Genomic DNA, 18,596 nt, shown 5'->3' with positions numbered 1-18,596 from the left:
TGATCTGACAGCAGTATACACTAAGTGCTGAGCCACTTCCCCAGACCCATCCTTTAGATTTGTTTTCCAGACAGGGTCTCTCTATGTAGCTTGGCTATCCCGGAACTCACTCTGTAGACCAGGTTGGCCTTGAACTCACAAAGACCCACCTGCCTCTGTCTCCCAAGTGCTGGCCTTACAGGTGTGTGTCACTATGTCTCCGAGTTTAGAACATGTTCTTGCTGATTGCTGTCCTTCATTGTGTCTGTCTCCTTCTTTCTTTGATTGCAGATGTTCTCTGTAATCCCCAATAAATTCCTTCCGAACAGCAAGAGTCCGTGTTGGTACGAGGAATTCTCTGGGAGGAACACCACTGACCCCTACCTGACCAACTCCTACGTGCTCTATTCCAAGCGCTTCCGCTCCACCTTTGACGCTCTCCGGAAAGTCTTCTGGGGCCACTTGTCGCATGTGCATGGCAAGCACTTCCGCCTGCGCTGCCTGCCACACTTCTATATCATCGGACAACCCAAGTGTGGCACTACTGACCTTTATGATCGCCTCCGGCTGCATCCGGAAGTGAAATTCTCAGCCATCAAGGAGCCCCACTGGTGGACCCGGAAGCGCTTTGGTGAGTGGCGGATCTCACTTTCTCTTAGTCATTGCATGGATGCATGTCATGACTGGTGAGGGATGGGTGTGAGGTTCTGAAGAGAAGATGTACCGAGATTCAGAGACGTGGATCCTTGTCGGTAGGCAGTCGCGTTAATCTGTTTTGTGGCGTAACCACAAAACACCAGCGTTTGGGTAACTTAGAAGGAAAGAAATGTATTTGGTTCATAGTTCTAGGGGTTCCCAAAAGCACATTGTTGCTGTCCTGTTGAGAGGCTGCTGGCTGCATTACAAGATGGCGGAGAAAGGAAAATGTGACGAGCCCGTATGTGACAGAGGCCAAGTTCATGGTGGGGCCTGGCTTTATAGTAAACCTCTCTCAGGAACAAAGTCACTCCGAGAGAGCAGCATTAAACTTTCCAGGCAGAGCTCCCGGAAGCAAATCACCTTCTACTGTGCTCTGCTTTTTAAAGGGTTCCATGACCCTCAGCATCCCACCCTGGGTGCCAGCCTTACCAAGATTCCAGCACATGAACCTCTGGGGGATACACTCAAACTGTCGCCCCATTTCACAGGCAAAGGCACACCCAGTGAGTGCTGGCTGAGTGCTAAGTGTGTGCAGGGCAAGGGGCTGGTGCAGAATGGGAATTTGTTTCTATTGGTGGTGTTGGTAGTAGTGGTGGTGAGTGTGTGTATGTGTGTGTGTTCCTGAGGGTTTTAGTTGTCCCAGAGAACTTTAACATACAAACTTAGCAGGGATCAATGCATGCCAGGAACTGGGGTGTCAGGCACCCAGCTCTGGGCTGCTTTACTGAAGCCAACACACCTGGAGGAGACACAGCTTCTGGTCTCAACTGAGGGACCTGCCCTGTCTACCTCATGTATTTGAAATGCAGTGAGAACACATATTCCCCCTGGTCACCAAGGTTGACGGTGGACCCCGCCTGCTCTGCCCCTCCTTGTATGCTGGTTTCTGCTCCACCCAGGCCCAGGCACCCTGTGGCCCTTGGTCACTATTTCCTGTCCATAACCTTTTCCTTCTGCCAGGAGACATTTGGTCACTCAAGCTAATGGGTGATACATGGCCTGTTGTCTGCCAAAGTCTGGGCGAGCCACGAGGGTAGTTTCCATATAAAGGACCCAGGTCACTAGAAGAGAATCTTAGATGTTTTCCTTAGACTAACTTTTCCTGACAAATGTTTGACTTTCTCCTTTTGTTATTCCTTCAGGAGTGGTTTAGCAGTAGCTGCTGAGTAGCCAAGGTCCCTCTTCCTAAGGCATTTGATGAATTTGTGTATGAACACATACTCTCCCACCACAGCCGATGTTCCCCCTAAAGAGAACCAGCCCCCCTTCCCCCCGGCAGGAAGGAGGAAAGGACATAGCGTGCCTCAGCTTCTGATATTCAGTATCACCTTGAATCTTTTGCTATTTTGGCCAGAACTTTTACTTCCTACTTTCCAGTAACTTTGGTAGCTGTGGTGCTGGCCTGTGCATGTTTTTAAATGTTTACAGGCTGGTTAAAGGCAGGGAACAAGTTTCAGATATGTGTAGCTGATGCCATAATCCGTGTCCATCCGGGGCACTATCAGTTCACCCTACTGTTTGGGCAAGTAGCAGGGTGCTCGATGGAATGCATCTGTATCAGAGCATCTGATACCATGGGGCACCGAAGAAAGAGGCACTATGCAGGCGACAGGAGGCTGCTTCCTTGCTATCTTTCTTTTGTCCTTCTTCATGTTTGGCATGCCATTCAAATCCTAGGCACCACTGTTGCATGGCTGCTTTAGTCTCTTTTGGTAAAAATATGACTCAGTTCTCAACTCTAGTCGCCTTTCTACCTCTTGAGTAGGCGTGGCCTCTTTTAAGTGGCCACTGCCCAGCAGTGGTGGTACCTTTTACCTTGTGAGGCGTGTGTATACTGAAGCAGGCAGGTAGGCAGTTGACAGAGCTCTCCATCCCACTCCCTTGTGCCTCCTCCGGAAACTTAATCTGCATCAAGCCTTTTGCTGCTAAAGTTAGGTACCCTTGGCCTTTTCCTCCCTCTCTGGTCATGCTCCAGGGGGCCAGCACCCTATCAGTGACAATGTTATCTTCGGTAACTCAGATTTTTTTTTTAAGTATTGTTTTGTTTTGCCTTTTTGAGACAGGGTTTCTCTGTGTAGCCCTAGCTATCTTGGAACACTTTTTGTAGACCAGGCTGGCTTCAGACTCATGGAGATCTGCCTGCCATCGCTTCCCTAGTCCTGGGATTAAAGGCGTGAGCCACCACCACCCGGCCAGTAACTCACGTCTCGGTTCCTGTAGGAATTGTCCGCCTGAGGGACGGACTACGAGACCGCTACCCTGTGGAAGATTACCTGGACCTCTTTGACTTGGCCGCACACCAGATCCATCAAGGGCTGCAGGCTGCCTCTGCAGAGGACCAGAGCAAGATGAACAAAATCATCATTGGTAGGTATAGCTTCTGTGCAGCTTCAGGGGAGCTGGCAGAAGCAGCCTCCTTGGGGTCCTGGTCCATGTTCTGGGTCCAGCTCTGACTCACCTGCAGAGCGTTTACAGGTGAATCCCTTCCCCACATGGCTTTCACTCTTACCCCAAGTAAAACAGTCACACCATCTGTAAAAGCAGAAGCATTCAATCAGCTTGCTTATTCTGTGCAGACTCATGGATGCTGAAACGACTTTTTAAGGAAGTTGCCATTTTTTTGCTCCTTAAACTGAGCAGCAGTGCTTTACTTCTTCCCACAATGCCCTGGTTGGGGTTAGTCCTGGCTGAACGCGAGGACTGTGGGATGGACACGGCATCTCCTCTTGGTCTCAGCAGAGCTCTGCTATCCTCTGGGATGAGCTGCTGTGCAACCCAAGAGCCTTCGAGCACTCAAGATGAAGCTGTCAGAGTGGCACGTGCTCAGGATGTGGAGGCAGGAGAATCTTGAGTTTGAGGCTTGCTTTGGCCCTTGCGCAAGAGCTTGTCTCAACAAAGCAAAACCAAGCAAAGCCAAACAAATAAAGCAATGGAAGACGAAACAAACTGAGATTGCTTGATGTAAAAAATTTGCAAGAATGTTTTGTTGAAATAAAAATAAATGTTTCTATGTAGATGTACACATTTTGGTATGTACACTTAATGAGATGATTATTACAGTTAATCAAATGAGCGTAGTTGTCTCCTCACAGCTTCCTCCCTTTAGCCTTTGCAGTCTTTCAAATGGTGAGAGTACCTGAAGCCCAAATGATGGCACACAGCAGGGCGTCGCCACTTCCAGCCCCAACCCTGTGCTTTAGATGCTAGACTCCTTTCATCCGAGGGAACTCTTTTCATCAGATTTAGCTTGGGACGAGGCGTTTATCTCCAACGCCTTCTGAAACGGGGAAATTGAATCATACATTTCACTTAAATTGGTTCCCCGAGGCAATGATCTATTTTGTGTTCCTGGATCCATTACATTTTGATTCTCTAAACCAAATGAATCTCTGGGTGAGCAGGATGGATGGATTGTGACCAGCTGCTTGCGTGAGGACCCTGTTCCTGCCTCTGTGAGGAGATTCTGGCATCTGCCAAAGCCTGGGCTGATGGATGGATCGATTTTTTTTTTCAAATTCATAAGTAAAATCTCTGGATCTATTGGGAATGTATTTTACACTCATACCTACAATATGAATTGGCTGTTAGTTATTTTTTTTTAATTTCCAACTCGGGTGCAAACACCCTATTTAATAAGTCTAATTAATATTTTTCTTAGACTCCCATACCATATGCCTCTGGGGAAATCTCAGGCTCTATGAAAGAGCTAAAAATATTCCTACCACAGCCAAGAAACAGACTTAGAAAATGAATGAGAAAGGAGAGCCTTCGTTTGGGTTCCTATTTATAGTCACTGCTCTATTTCAAAAAGAACAAGAAATAAAAATACTACATTGATACCTACTCCAAGCCAGGTTTGGTGCTATGTATGAGGATAGCCTCTTGGTGTGACAGGCAGTGTGGAGAAGCAGATGACAAGCTGGCATCTGGCTCTCCCTGTCACCAGCCAGCTCTATGCCACTTTGGGGCTTTGTTTTCATCCCAGCCTACAGGTCTGTAAGATAGGGTTGCCAGACCAGCTTAGGATCCTGCTTCCCCCAGCCCGGGAATGTGACTCAGCCCTTTTCAACTCCTCCTCCCCCCCAGTGGAGACCTTGGCAGAGGTCAAAGGGTCACCTCAGCTTGGGAGAGGGGCCTTGGGTCAGAGGAGGCCCTTCTTCTTAGCAGCCTCTGGAAGACGAGACACTCAGGGACTCAGGACTAAAGCAGTCAAGTTCTGTGGGGCTGGGGATGCTGAAAGGTCCTGGGTGACTTGTCCCTGTCCACTCCCTTAGCAACTGATGGCTTCTTGACCTTTAGGTCACCTCTTAGAGGAGACTGTCTATGCCAGTTTTGTTTCCCTCGTTAGCCTCATCAGTCTCCTGTGCCAGGACAATGTGGGGCATGAATCTCATGTCAAACGGGTGCTTTCTGGGTGGATGAAGGCCGGGTGGACAGACAGGTGGGAAGATGGACCAATGCCTGCCCGGTTTTAGAACCAGCTCCCTTTTGAGATCTGGCAGAATTAGCGCCAGGTTCAGGTTATAGTCTCCACCTGCATTTCATAGTCTCTTCTTTATTGTGAGTAGACTTGACTTGCCAAAGGTTTGACTTGTCTTTTCTCTCTTAGTTATGTTGTTAAAAAATAAACTAAGAAAGGAAAGAAGCCTGGGATAGAAGTGTTCTCCTGACGCGATCACAGACCAAGCAGCGGAATAGGGCCTGCTGGCTTCACACATGTCCACAGTGTGCTCACTACTGTCTTCACACACGTCCACAGTGTGCTCACAGGGCCTGCTATCCCATCATAATGTGCTTATCACTGACCAGGAAGACCCCGTAACTCTGACGGTCCCTAAATGAGTAACACTGAGATGTGGCACATGGTCCATGTCCAGGAATCAAGTGCGGAGCTGACTGGCTTGTTCATCCTGAAGAAATAGGCTGGGGGTAGTGGTGGCTATGGAAGGGTGGGTGCCCGATGTCCTCTCACTAGGTCCCTGGAGTCCCTGTCCTTCTACATCTCTACAGACAGTCACAAAACATGACAAGACAAATGTGACTGGGAACATGGCTTATCTGCAAGGCACCTGTTGCAGAAGCATGAGGACCTGGATTTCCAGCATCCCTGTGTGTTCCTGTAATCTCAATGCTGGGGAGGTGGGGGCAGGAGCACCCCTAGGGCTTATTGGCCAGTCTGTCTAGGCAATTCGCAAGCTCAGGGTTCAGTGACAGACCCAGATTCAAAAAGATAGAGAAATAGAGGGAGGCATTCCGTGTTGACTTCTGGTCTTCACAAGCAGGTACACATACATGTTCACTTAAGAGTTCAGGTGTCAGACCCCCCACACACACATACATTCACACACTCATACACAGTAATAACAACAACAAGAATTAGCTCAACTATCCAAGAGTCTCTGTTGTTTAAGTGCCCGTGTCTTGGCCTCACCTCTCTCCCCAAAGCTGTGTTGACTGTTTCCATCCTCCTGTCAGGACCCTAATTAAACAGTGTTAAACTGTCCTACAGAGTACTGACTGGATAAAGAGCAGGGGCTGAGGTGTGGGCAGTAGACAGCTGGCCATGCAGGCAAGTGGGGGGACTGAGACTGAGACCCCCTGGGCTTCTGGCGAAGGCTTCCTCCCATTTGGTCCCAGATTGTGCCCTGTGGCTAGCTGTTATGGATCCAAGAAAAGATAGATGTGAACCACGTCCAACTTCCCACTGAGGGTCGGCTTCGGCAGATGACTCTCTTCCTGACACATTCTGAAGGAAACCGTCTAATAGGTTCTCAGTGGGCCCTTCAAAATGCCACAGAGCTACGAGCTGCCAGCAAAGCCAAATATTGTGAAATTGAGGTCCTAAGTGTTAGTAAAGGTTGTATTTCTGCTCTTCCTGAAGGAGGAAGCTGGGGGTGGGGGTGGAGGTGTTGGCGGCACGGCAGAGGTAGGTAGGTGCCCTTTGTCTTCTCATCAGATCCCTGGATGAGTCCCCCATCTGCTAACAATGGCCTATAAGCTTGCCGGTCATGGCTATTCAAGAGAAAGGCACAGTAGCCAGGCTTGGCTTCTGGCTCACAGTGGGAGCCCGTACTCTATGGCCCAGCATCTGCTCCCTGTCTGTTTGCAGGAGAGGCCAGCGCCTCTACGATGTGGGATAACAATGCCTGGACCTTCTTCTATGACAACAGCACAGACGGTGAGCCACCATTCCTGACCCAAGACTTCATTCACGCCTTTCAGCCTGAAGCCAAGCTCATTGTTATGCTCAGGGACCCTGTGGAGAGGTGAGTGTGTGTGTGTGTGTGGGGGGGGGGCGTGCCATGCTTTGCATTTTGGGTGAAAAGAAAGGGCTTTTTGGAGCAGTGTTTCCATCACAGAGAAGATTTGCCTGTTTAAGAAAAATAATAAACAAGCTTAACTTGCTACATTACTGCTGTTTCTTACATAAATGTTATTCTTAGGGCAATCCTCTCTGTATTTAAACAAATCATGGCCTATTTTCTCAGCAGTTTTGACTGCGGTCTGTGGGTGCTAGCCTCTGATGGGTCTGACCGAGGGACAGAGGATCCAGGTGCTGTTAGGGCTGGGAATACCCTTGGTGTCAGGTGTGGGTGTGTTGGGGTTCTCTGTCTCCCATAATCCTAATGGCTTTGGTTGTTGGGTCCTTTCCCTGTGCAGCTCTGAACATGTACCCTCTGCCTCCAGTTTCTCTGGAAACAGAAGAAGGGGGAAATGACTGACAGGTTGCTCTGCCTCTGATAAGGTCAGGATTTGCCCAGGTCTGGATGGAGCAGAGCTGGTACAGCTGATCAGACAGTACCCGGGTGGCAATGCTGTATATGCTGTAGACCATCAGGACCCTTTTACATCATTTAGTTTGCTGTGCCATCCAAATGCCATCTTTTCAGGAACAAGGGGTTGCCACTCAAGTCTAGGTCAGAACAGCTCAGCTTCCTGTCGGAAGATCAACTGTCTTTTATCCACATCTTGTTCTCATTTATTCTCCTGTGAGCCACACAATCCAATCTAACCATTTCAAACTATGATAGCTACCTGGTATTTAAAGAGAAGGCCTGCAGCCCTTTGTTTTTTAGTGTCTATGTTTTCCTGTGGGTTGAATTATGATTCCTGCCCCAAATAAGATCTGCTGAAATTCTAAATCCTGTAGCTTTATCTGGAAATTGGGCCTTTGCAGATGGATTAGGGAATTTACTTCGTGAAGAGATTGAAGGATGTGGCTACAAGCCAAGGGATACCAAGGATTGCTGCACTTCCTAAAAGCTGGGAGAGAGGCATGGAACCTCAGAAGAAGCTAGCCATGCTAACACCTACATTTCACAAATCTAGCTTCCTGAATGACAGATGAAGAAGTTCCTGTCCTGGGTAGCGCTTTGTGACCGCAGTCCTAGGAAATGCCTATCTGATTTCTTCCTTAGATGCTACTGCTTTCTCATCCCGACTATAACAATAACTGTTTATTGTAAACGTGTTAAGGGAATGCATCGGAAACTATAAAGGAAACAGGCCATGTATGATCTCCCATGTAGATAGCTGTTAGGTTTTTCTGTGTATTCTTTGAAGCTTCTGTCATGCACATGTGTGCCATGTGCATGCATCTGTGTGTGCAGTATGCTGTCTAGCCTCTATCATGACTGCCTGAGAGCACATGCTTGCCCCTCCCACTGGTGAGCTGGGTTTTCAAAACCTCACAAGGCTCTAGAAGGTTCCCAGTTCTTTCTTTAGATTATTGGACAGAGGACAATCTCTCTGGAGCAGCCTGGGACACAGTAGTTTTCTAGGTCCACAATATGGGGTAGTCATTTCATGTGGTTCCCAAGGCAGCCACTCCAACAAAGTCACAGCTTCTAATAGTGCCACTCCCTATGAGATTATGTGGGCAAATTATATTTCAACTACTCATGGTCTTGTTGGAGGAAGTGTGTCACTGTGCGGGCGGGCTTTGAGGTTTCCTATGCTTGGAATACCACCCAGTGCTAGTGTCTCAGTTGACTTACTGGAGTACTCTGTGAGGCTGTTTGAAGCTGTTGATGTTGAACTCAGAACTCAGAACTGTAACAAATGTTGCTCTGACACGTTAGATCATCTGGGTCATCTGTTCCCACTACAGATTTTTCAGGGGTCTTCCTCTATCAAACCTTATTTTTCTTAACCCAGAATGAATCCACAGCCTCTCATTTCCTGTGTAAATAAAAGCAAAACCTCTTCTCCAAAGTAACATATCTTTTGACTTAAAATTTGAAATCAAGGCATTTTCAAAATATATGGGTTGTATTAATCCAGCAACATTAATAATCAAATGTCCTTGAGCAGCTGTTGTTCCTTCCACAGCAGTCAAACAATTCAAAGACAACATACTAATATACAGTATCCAGATGCTCTGTGTGTTTTCCATCTTTACATGGAAGCTAAGCTGGAGCTGATGGGAGCTGGGAGCATTAGTTTTTCTCCCAAACCCAGGTAGCTAGGTTTGGGTTCCGATTCATAGAGCTGGAATTCCAGTCCCAGCCCTGGCCTGAGCTGGTGGCTAAAAAGCCTCAGGCAAATTGCTTTTTTTGTAAACTTGTGCCACAAAAAGTTGGGCACCAAATGAAGCACCATTAATAAAAACTCAGGGTCAGAAATTGGGGTTCATTCTGAAGATACAGAAAGCAAAACAGCCAGCCCCTGGCTTTTACCTCAACCTCAGTCTGAAATGGCGATCCTGCCTCCCAGAATCTCAGAATGAGACTGTGTGTTGAGAGCTGTTTCCTCCCATTTTAATAATCCTCCCTAGGACTAGGATTAAAGGTGTGCACCACCGTGATTAAAGGCATGAACCGCCCCATTTCTATGGCAAATAGTATGGCTACTGGGATTAAAGGTGTGTGTTACCATAACCTGGACTGTAAGGCTGACCAGTGGGACTGTGTAACTCTCAGATCTTCAGGCGGTCTTTATTTATTAAATTACAATTGAAATGCCACTACAACATGTCTTCTTGATGGAGAGTGGAGGCATCTTCCCCCAGAGTGTCCTTTCCTAGAATTGTACATCCACTCCTGAGAACAGGAGCACTCGGAAACTGAGCCCAAGCTCAGATTCATGGCCAGAAGTAGAATCTGCTCTATCTGCCTTCTTGGCCCGGCCGTGTGCCACCACTTTGCAGGAGGTTCAACTGACCCACTGTGTTTTCTTCTTGCTTGTTTTTAAGGTACACATAACCTCTGCCAGAAACCAAAGGCAACAGCTTTCAGCCTCCCTCGCCCTCAGCTTAACACAAATATTCCATCAAGGGAAGCACCCCTTACTGCACGCTAAGTGTTGTACTCGGTGCCTAGTTGTTGAATGGTAAGCTGTGGTAGTGGTCCAGGGCTGCAGGTATTGACCGTGTTGTAACCAATGTGATAGTACTGGGATCGGGGAAGGGGTGCCTAGCAGTGGCATGTGTTAGGTAGGTGGCCTGCAGCATTAGGTAGCTAGCAGTGTGACAAACTGCTTCAAAATGTCATAGCTTCTGCCCACTTACTATTTCAGAGTTGCTGGGGATCAGGGGCCTCAATGCCTTGTCACTGGGTTTTCTGCTTCGGGGTTAAGGCGTCTGTTAGTATTGGGGTCCCACCCGATGGCTTGGGAGGGAGACTGAGTCGCTCTCACACTCATGTGGTTGTGGCCCAGCTGGGTTTCTGCAGGGCTGCTGGATCACAGACCCCTGTTCTTTTCTGACTTGACCGGAGGTGGCTCTCAATCCCTGCCCACTAGGCTCTCCAACATGGCTGATAATGTCATCAAAGCAGCAAGGGAGACGTTGGCTAGCAGATCCCTTGTGATGCAGCAGGCTGGTCTGACACCTAGATACTGTTGCCATGTTTTGTGTGTCACAGACAGATCCCCTGGTCCTGCCACTCTTCTGGGTGTTTGTCTCTCACCGGTGCTTGGGAACTTGGAGTCTTCCCTGTAGCCTTAGAGAAGAGTAACTTCAGCTCAATGCCAGCTCCAGCGCCTGCAGGAGGCCGTCATGTGCTGAGTTAGCGAGAGCAGCAGCTGTTTGCTGCTTCTGAAACATGACCAAAAAATACGCAACAGTGGGGATTTCGCCTTTTCGAAACCCGTAGCTGATGGCCTATCTGAAGTGGCCAGCTCAGCTTCTTCCCTGACTCAACCAGAAAGAATGATAAATATTGTATGTTTAGGTTACTCTTGAAGAAACAAACACTAGAGCCCAAGTCCTCATTAGCTGAACTGGCTCCTGGGCCTCTGGCCCACTTTAGCTATTCTTTGGCCTTGACTTCTGCACGTGGGAGATGCTTTGGGCTGCTCCCTGCGAGTTGGATTGGTCCAGATTGTTCATTAAATTCTACGAATTCACTGGAGGGGAGGAGGGTCCTTAGGAGTTTCTGAGTCACAGCCTTTATTTCTGTTCATAGATTAAAGGCAGAGGGGGTTGAATGTGCTGGGATTGGAGGAGGTTCACTCTAATGACATTTAGGTTCCCAGAAAAAGACAGAAGCATGAAGTCCAGCCCCCACCCTGGGGGAAGATAGAGGAATAATGCAAAGAAGTCTGTGGGGTGGTTTGAATGGCAAAGAGACTGTAAGAGACTGCAACAATTGAGAACTAATGAATTCTTGGGCTAAATTGTCCACTTAATTAAAAACAAGCCATCAACAGACAAGCAGAATTTTTCTTCATTTAATCCCTCTCTGAAATGGTCCAGTCCTTTTTTTTTTTTTTAAATTGTTTGTGAGATGACCAATAGACTTTGTTTCCTAAATCAGGGACACTCCAGCTCTCCCACTCTATCTGAGGAATGGCTCGTGAGGAAGGTGCTGGCTCCCTTGGCCTGTCACATTCCTCTTCTGTTCAAGGGACATGAGGAGAAGGGCCCTGCACCATTTATTAAGGCTTTTATAGTGTCTCCATGTTTTGCTTTTAATTCCATCTAGCCAAAGCACTGAGTCTGGAAATGACCATCGAGGAATGCACAGTTCACTGAGATGGGCTTACAGGGAAGAGGAGCTCCACTCGGTTCAGTAGTCTTCCGTCTTGACCCTAACCCCTTGGGCCTTGAAATCCGGGGAACTGGGTTCTTCATCTGCTTATATAAACGGACTTTATAGCAAGCCCCTGGACTGGTTAAATAAATAATCTACATATAAACTAGGAAGGAAGGAGGTGTTAGATGAAGTTGTTGCCCACACTCCTGGGGAGCACACGAAGAGTGAGGCTAAGCATTAGGATGGAGACGTAGGCTTGGTTGAGTCCCCATAGTCTGCAGAATGTGTGGAGGTATGTAGATGGGGAGCAGCTTCTACCACCGAGTGTGTGTGCAGATGTGTAAATGGATAGTGCCCCAGAAAGACCATCCCTGGGTCCCCAAACAGCTCGCTTCAGAATCCCAGCTCTGCCACCTGAAGGTTTTGCTCCCTGGGGCAAGAAACTTAAGCTATCTGTGCCTTAGCTCCTCCTCAGTGAAATGCAGGAAGGGGGCTATTATTTAATTAAACATGTATGCTTAACATTCATTCATCAAATGTTTTCGAGTACCCGCTATGCGCTGAAGGCGCCGTGTACAGATGATGCTAAACCATCCACCTGCTTCCTGGAGCCCATGGCTAGTGGAGGTGTGAGCACAGACTTGGGTGAAATCAGTGCACCTGCTCACCTGAGTTCTGTGTCGTGCCCTGCTCAGACATTGCCTCCCTGAGCTTTGTCAGCAAGCAAGAGGGTAGTTATGGCACACGCGCAGGTGCAGTAATAGATTTCCCACCTTATATTTCTTACTTCTCCGTGATGAGCAACTAGCCATCACATCTGGGTCTCACGGAGCCAAGGGTTCCTCTGATGTGGTGGATCAATGCTAGTATGGACACTGAAGGCCACTTTTGTGTGCAGCAAGCAGGATTCTCAAACCACCCTGAGATAAGATAAGACCCGCAGAGGAAGGGGCGGGATCTCTGATGCATCCCACAGAGATATTAGATTGCACAATGGTTCCTTGGGGCTGTAATCGTCTGTCCTTTAGCATGGTTCCCGGTTGGGGTATTTCCCATCCTTTAGTTACTGAATGTGAATTTTTTTTTTATTTTTATTTTTTCCAGACAGGGTTTCTCTGTGGCTTTGGAGCCTGTCCTGGAACTAGCTCTGTAGACCAGGCTGGTCTCGAACTCACAGAGAGAGGCTTTGGGGGTTTCCCCTGGGTGAGGTGGGTCTTTCAGACAAACAGGGATAATTCTGCTATCTCTGAAAAAGTTCTGGAAAAGGAGGAGAGATTTCTGGTTTTGCAAAGTTGTGTGGACAGTAAAGATGAGATGGGGGACTGAGCCTAGACAGGCCTTGTTCACTTACCTCAGCATTTAAGGGAGCAAAGTCTGAACTAGGGAAGGAGCTAGCTCCAATGGAAGGGAGCTGGCCCAGGGAAGCATCCTAGTGGCTGCAGATCTTTGTCTGAGGTAGAGATCACTTGCTGCTAAAACCCTCCTCCCAGCTGGGCCTCTCCAGGCCTGGGAGCATTGGCTTCAGACTGCTGAGCAAGGGGGAGTCGCTTGTAGCGGTCACACCACAGAACAGTTTGTATCTTTGTCGGGGTGCTGTGTGAAGACTATCTGGGGTGGTCACCAGGTAAGGGACTTGAGTCCCTCAGCTTACAAACTGTCTGTCTTGAGGGTACATTTGCGTGCCCATTGGCCATGCAGTGTATTCCGAGAGAGGTTGTTTGCAAAGGGCAATTCAATGGGGGAGGGGGGGGAACAGTGCAGGAGACACCCTGGGGCAAGAAACGTGTTGTTTACTTTCTGAGAACAGAGGGATGTCCTAATGGGTTGGGGTCTGGGAGTGGGCTCTGGGTAGCCTGGAGGACTGCCCAGACTTGTCACACCTAAAGATTCTGGAGCTGTGGTGTAGGAGAGGTCAATGTATGTCACCTATTAGTCAGTCCTAGTGTGTGGCAGACACCCCTTCACAATGACCTAGGCTGGCTTGGAGCCCCCTGATTTTCTCCCCTGCTTAGGATCTCTTTCTGCTGTCAGGATCATGTGTGAGTTGCGAGAGGTGTTGTGTAAGCCCTTTGTCTCAGGGATGCCAGGAGGACGTGTAATATCACCAGAGGATTTGTCCCCATGCAGTGAACACTGGTGTGATGGACACACTGGAAGAGGCGGAGGTAGACACAGAACCCACCTGTGCTCAAGGAGCCTTGGGCGCCACGAGGAGGGGAGAGGCCTGTTTGGTGTCCCAGCCGACAAGGACTCTTGTGCCACTTAGAAGTGTGACATCTCTGATCTAGATGTCCTTACTTAGATAATGTGTGCCTCCTCTGGGTCACCAGTCTGGCCTAAAGTGACGCTAGACGATCCTCCAAGTAACTTGTCCTGGCCAGTCCTGCCTCGTGGTAGCTCATGATACAGTCTTTGCAGTCTGTAATTCAGGAAGACAGAGACCTTCTTTAAAGCTGCACGAAATGGTCATTTTTTTCCATGTAGGAAAAGTATCTATAATGATTATTGATGCGTCATATCAGAGTCTGGGAAGCTATTGATCCGTGATTAGAATGTGGATGCTGGCAAATGGAGAATAACGAGGCCAGCTGCTCTGGCGACCGTCTCGGTGTTCCATTTATTACAACCCTTGTGTGGCTACAGCGCCGGGAGACGGGGGTGTAAAGTTATTTGAAAGGTAAAAGTGTGCCGGCCTTTCAGGGGCTCTTGGATGAGGAAATGCAGCCACTGACAGAAACGCTGTCAGGTGGAGCGGGTGGATCTTGGAGGTCAGGGAGGAGGACAGTGTTTTGGGGAGGGCCAGCTCAAGAGGCATCAGCACAGCTAATGGTCACTACACTAGTGTTGGCCTTGGACCCTTTCTCAGAATGTATCTCTGAGAAGTCTGGCGCATGGAGCAGTCGCTGGAGGAAGGCGCACGGAGCAGACCCTGGAAGGGACATTCCCAGGTGAAGCCACCAACAGTTGTACTTAGCCTGACCTAGAAGGCTATGACTTAGTGCATGCCTCTGAGCTGGATCGTGTGACTTCTGACATGGCCCTGCCTGTTAAAATCAGTTGTCGCATGCTGGGTAGGGAGCATGCTCTGGGACTAGATCATGGTGATGGCTGTACAACCTTGTATGTAGCCACACTGTCATTGACTGAATCCTATGGGGTGTGCTTATATACGGCTACGGAAGGGCTACGAGAAAGAAAAAGTGCTACGGAAGGAGAAACCCGCTGTAGAGAGAGGTTTCATCAAACTAGTGACCTGGAGCTTGGATTTGCAGAGTCCCCGTGTGGAGGGAAGGTGATGAAGGGACTTATTGAAGGTCTTGGCAACAAACATTGCTGACAGCTACTGAGCGATGCGAGCCCCATTAGCTTGTCCGAGTGACAAGTGACCGCAGTGTGTGCGGGGTGCAATGGGCTCCAGAACGCCCATTTATCGCTGTTATCATTTTTGTAGATGAGCGTGGTGACGCACCATAACACATTGGCTTTTTGTGACGGTGGCAGTGCCATTTTTTGTGTCATCCCCATGTTTGTTTGCTGCTCTGTCACCCGTTGTAATTTTTTTATCAGTCTCTTATGACTTAATTAAGCCGCTCCAGAACAAAATTGCCTCGTGCTTCCAAATCACCGTGCACCTAATATCAGATAATATCCTCAAACCATTGACTCAAATGGCTGGCATCCTCCTTGGTGAGCCACTGTCTTGTCTCTGACCTGAAGTTGGGAGGGACTGTGGGGCCTATGGGCTTCGGGGCCAGGCGGACCTTGATTTGTTTCTGGGATGTGTGACCTGGGGTGAGCCCCTGAATCTGTCTTAACTCCAATCTTCTCTGTGATGGGGTATGGATCTCATGGGGTGGTTGTGGGGTACAGAATAAGAACATGCACACTGTGCCTACCATGGAGCCTCTGCAAGTCCCTCATCAACAACGACAGGCTGGAAATGGGGGGATTACAGAGGCTAACTTGACTTGGCCTTCGCAAAGCTGAGGGACCAGCAGTTGCTTTATCCCCCGACCCCAAACCGTGGAGGCAGGGAGAACAGAGAGTCTCATATATGGAAGCCAACCAAGTGCTCAGTCACTGAGCCACACCCTAGCCCCAGATCCCACTTTAACTGTTATCAGTATGCAGACCTCTGGTTTGTGCTAACTCAGAGCAGAACCCCTTAATTGAGCAGCCGTGGCATTGAGGCCCCCACCCAAGTATTATATGGCGAGGCATTGTCTGTCTCTGTGGGAATATGTGGTAATTTTAAGAGGAGCCCTCTTTTACCCACGAACACACCCTTCTAGCGCCTCTCCTGGAGTTTCAGGACCCTCCTCTGTGCTCCACAGAAGTGGGGTACACTGACAAGGCATGTCTGGCCCTCACGCAGGCCCACAGTTACAAAGCTGCACCAGCAGGCTTCTAAAATAACCCCAGCACAGAAGGCCTGGAATGTTCTTGGGCTTATATTTGGAATTGCCGTTGGAAACAGTCTTGGCCAAATGTAACACCCATCTGTTCAGAGTGGTTTGGGCCCGAGAAGATGAGGTAGATCACAGGAGGGGGCTGGGCAGCGCTGACACAGGGTGCCAGGGGCTTTTGAACCCCCCTTCCCCACCCCCCGCCCCTCATGCTACTGCAGGTCCTCTACCCCCTCCACTCTAGGCTGCTGGAGCCACTGCCCTCACTGGAGAAAATTTCCTTTTTATGAAGCCGGACTTTCCCCGCACTGGTCTGTCCTTTAGGGGTTCAGAAGAGCAGTCGTTCCTACTGAATCTTTGTTTCCCTGTGGATACCTCTCTTCCCCACCACCATCTGGCACCCAGCACGAAGGATGGGTGTCCCTTTAGGTCTGGAATCGTCCGCCACTTTCCTGTACCCTCCCCAGACTTTCGTTGCTGTCTTTGTCAATACAGCCTCAGGTGGCATTGGTGTCCCTCCAGCCCTGTGATGATTCACGCAGCTCACACTGTGTTGCTCCTTCTCCTCACGTCATCACAGTGCTGTTGAGGTCAGAGCCTGAGCTGTGAGTGTTTGGGTCGGTGCCTTTCCATTTGATGTCGCTTCGCTACACACCCCTGCCTGCTCTGGCTCTTTTAGGTTCTCTAGATACATAGTCTCGACCTGTTTGCTGTCGTTGACAGCATTTTCTGAGGGGCTTTAATCATGCAGGTGGCTTGTCCGTCATCCAAGGTCATTAGCCTTGTTGGTGCCTTGTCCTCCTTCCTCAGAGGACTCAGTTCCTGCCTTGCCCTGACCCACCCTCTTGTTTCCTTCAGGAAATTATGGCCTCATGGCCAGTTCTTTCTGTACATTTGGGGCCGATGTTCCGGGTCTCTGGAGAGTGGCATTGAATAAATAAGTCCTCCGTCTTTCTTGGGTTAAGGACTCCACCGTTTTTCTAGGGCTGTTCCGATAAACCATCCCGTACTCAGTGGCTTTGACCAACGACGTTTTTCTGTTTCAGTGTGGAGGCTGGAAGTCAGAGATCAGGATGTCATGCAGGGTTGGTACCCTCCATGGTGTCTGAATAGGTCCTCTACCTAGCCCTGGCTTGCAGCTTCTGCTGGCTTTTAGAGGTGTCAATATTCTGTGATTGGCTACTGGAGTGTGTCTCTGCCCCAGAATTCTCTCACCTTGCCACGAAAGTGACCTCCACTAATTTAAAAGGTTGAAAGGTCCTTGGTATACGTGAGTTTGCCTCTGGGTACCCTGAACATGCAAATCCTTAGCTTCACCTGGGTGGGGTGCAAGTTCCTGGATGGAATGCTGAACACATCCTAGTGTTCCCTCACGAATTACTTTCCCATCGCTGAAGAACTTCAAGGAATCGGCAGGCAGGTACCAAGAATTGAGTCAGTCTTTAATTAATCATTTTGTTTATGAACCAATGCCTCTAAGAATTGCTATTACCACAGGGGGAAATGTCAGGAAGAAGCCTTGGGCCAATGACTGGGTTCTTCTGAGGGAGTTTATGTGGCTAGCTCTGTGGCCATCCTAGGTAAAGGTCAGGTTTGGGTGTATCACATGCAAGGCTGGCCAAGAGTTGAGGCAGTTGTCATTTTTCTCTGGCACCGTTTCTTGGGTTGAGTCAGACTGTTTATTGACAGAGATGCTAGGATACACGTGTCTCAGGAAGGGTTCTGACCTGCGTACTGAGGTCCATGCAAATCTGATTCCTGGCTGTAACCAAATGCTCTGCAGTAATTGTTCTGATGGTGAAGAAGGAAGGTATCATGGTACAACTGATACCAGCGGCACCAGATGGATTAACTTGGGTAAATGGATGTCTTAGTTAAGGTTTCTATTGTTGAGAAGAGACACCATGATCAAGGCAATTCTTAGAAAGAAAAACATATACTTAGAAGTTCAGTCCATTATCATCATCAGAGTGGGGTGCATGGCAGCATGCAGGTGCTGGAGAGGAGCTGAGAGTTCTACATCGAGCAGGTAACAGGAAGTTGACTGTGGCATTGGACATGACTTGGGCATATATGAGACCTCAAAGTCCACCCTCATAGTGACATACTTCCTCCAACAAGATCATACCTTCTCCAACGAAGCCACACCTTCCTAATAGCGCCACTTGCTATGAGCTTATGGGGACAGGTACATTCAAAATACCACAACATATGAATCTTGGGGATCATTCTGCTCATGCCTTGTGAAAGCATGGGATGTCATGAGGAAAGTCAGTTTGAAAGTAGTACTGTTTTTGAAAATTTATAATGTGGCTGTGTATGTGTGTGTGTGAGTGTGCATGCACACATATGCCAAGGCATACTTGTGAAGGTCATAGGATAACTTTCAAGAGCTAGCACTTTCCTTCTACCATGTGGGTCCCCTGCGAGTCTTTGCAGTCTCTTTGGGCAGCAGTGGAACAATCTGAGTTCAAGGAAAGAATGAAACTCGACTCAGTTTAACTATCATTAGCCATCACCGATTTCAAACTTCCTG

At 48.6% G+C, this 18,596-nt stretch overlaps 1 protein-coding gene across 5 annotated transcripts in view; it reads left to right on the top strand.

Moving 5' to 3' along the window:
* Positions 1-18,596, top strand: part of Chst15 (carbohydrate sulfotransferase 15) — an 83,698-nt gene that overhangs the window by 48,132 nt on the left and 16,970 nt on the right. For all 5 annotated transcript variants that reach the window (XM_050137321.1, XM_050137323.1, XM_050137322.1 and 2 more), the window contains 3 exons: positions 271-610; positions 2,899-3,045; positions 6,788-6,944. In XM_050137321.1, coding sequence (XP_049993278.1) covers positions 271-610; positions 2,899-3,045; positions 6,788-6,944 — 644 coding nt within the window. The remainder of the gene's footprint in view (positions 1-270; positions 611-2,898; positions 3,046-6,787; positions 6,945-18,596) is intronic.

Source organism: Alexandromys fortis, unplaced genomic scaffold, assembly GCF_014885135.2.
Source record: "Alexandromys fortis isolate MF-2015 unplaced genomic scaffold, M_Fortis_MF-2015_v1.1 scaffold_3, whole genome shotgun sequence".
Classification (NCBI taxonomy): Eukaryota; Metazoa; Chordata; class Mammalia; order Rodentia; family Cricetidae; genus Alexandromys; species Alexandromys fortis.
The sequence above is the reverse complement of the archived record's forward strand: the minus strand, read 5'-3'. Positions and strand labels throughout refer to the sequence as shown.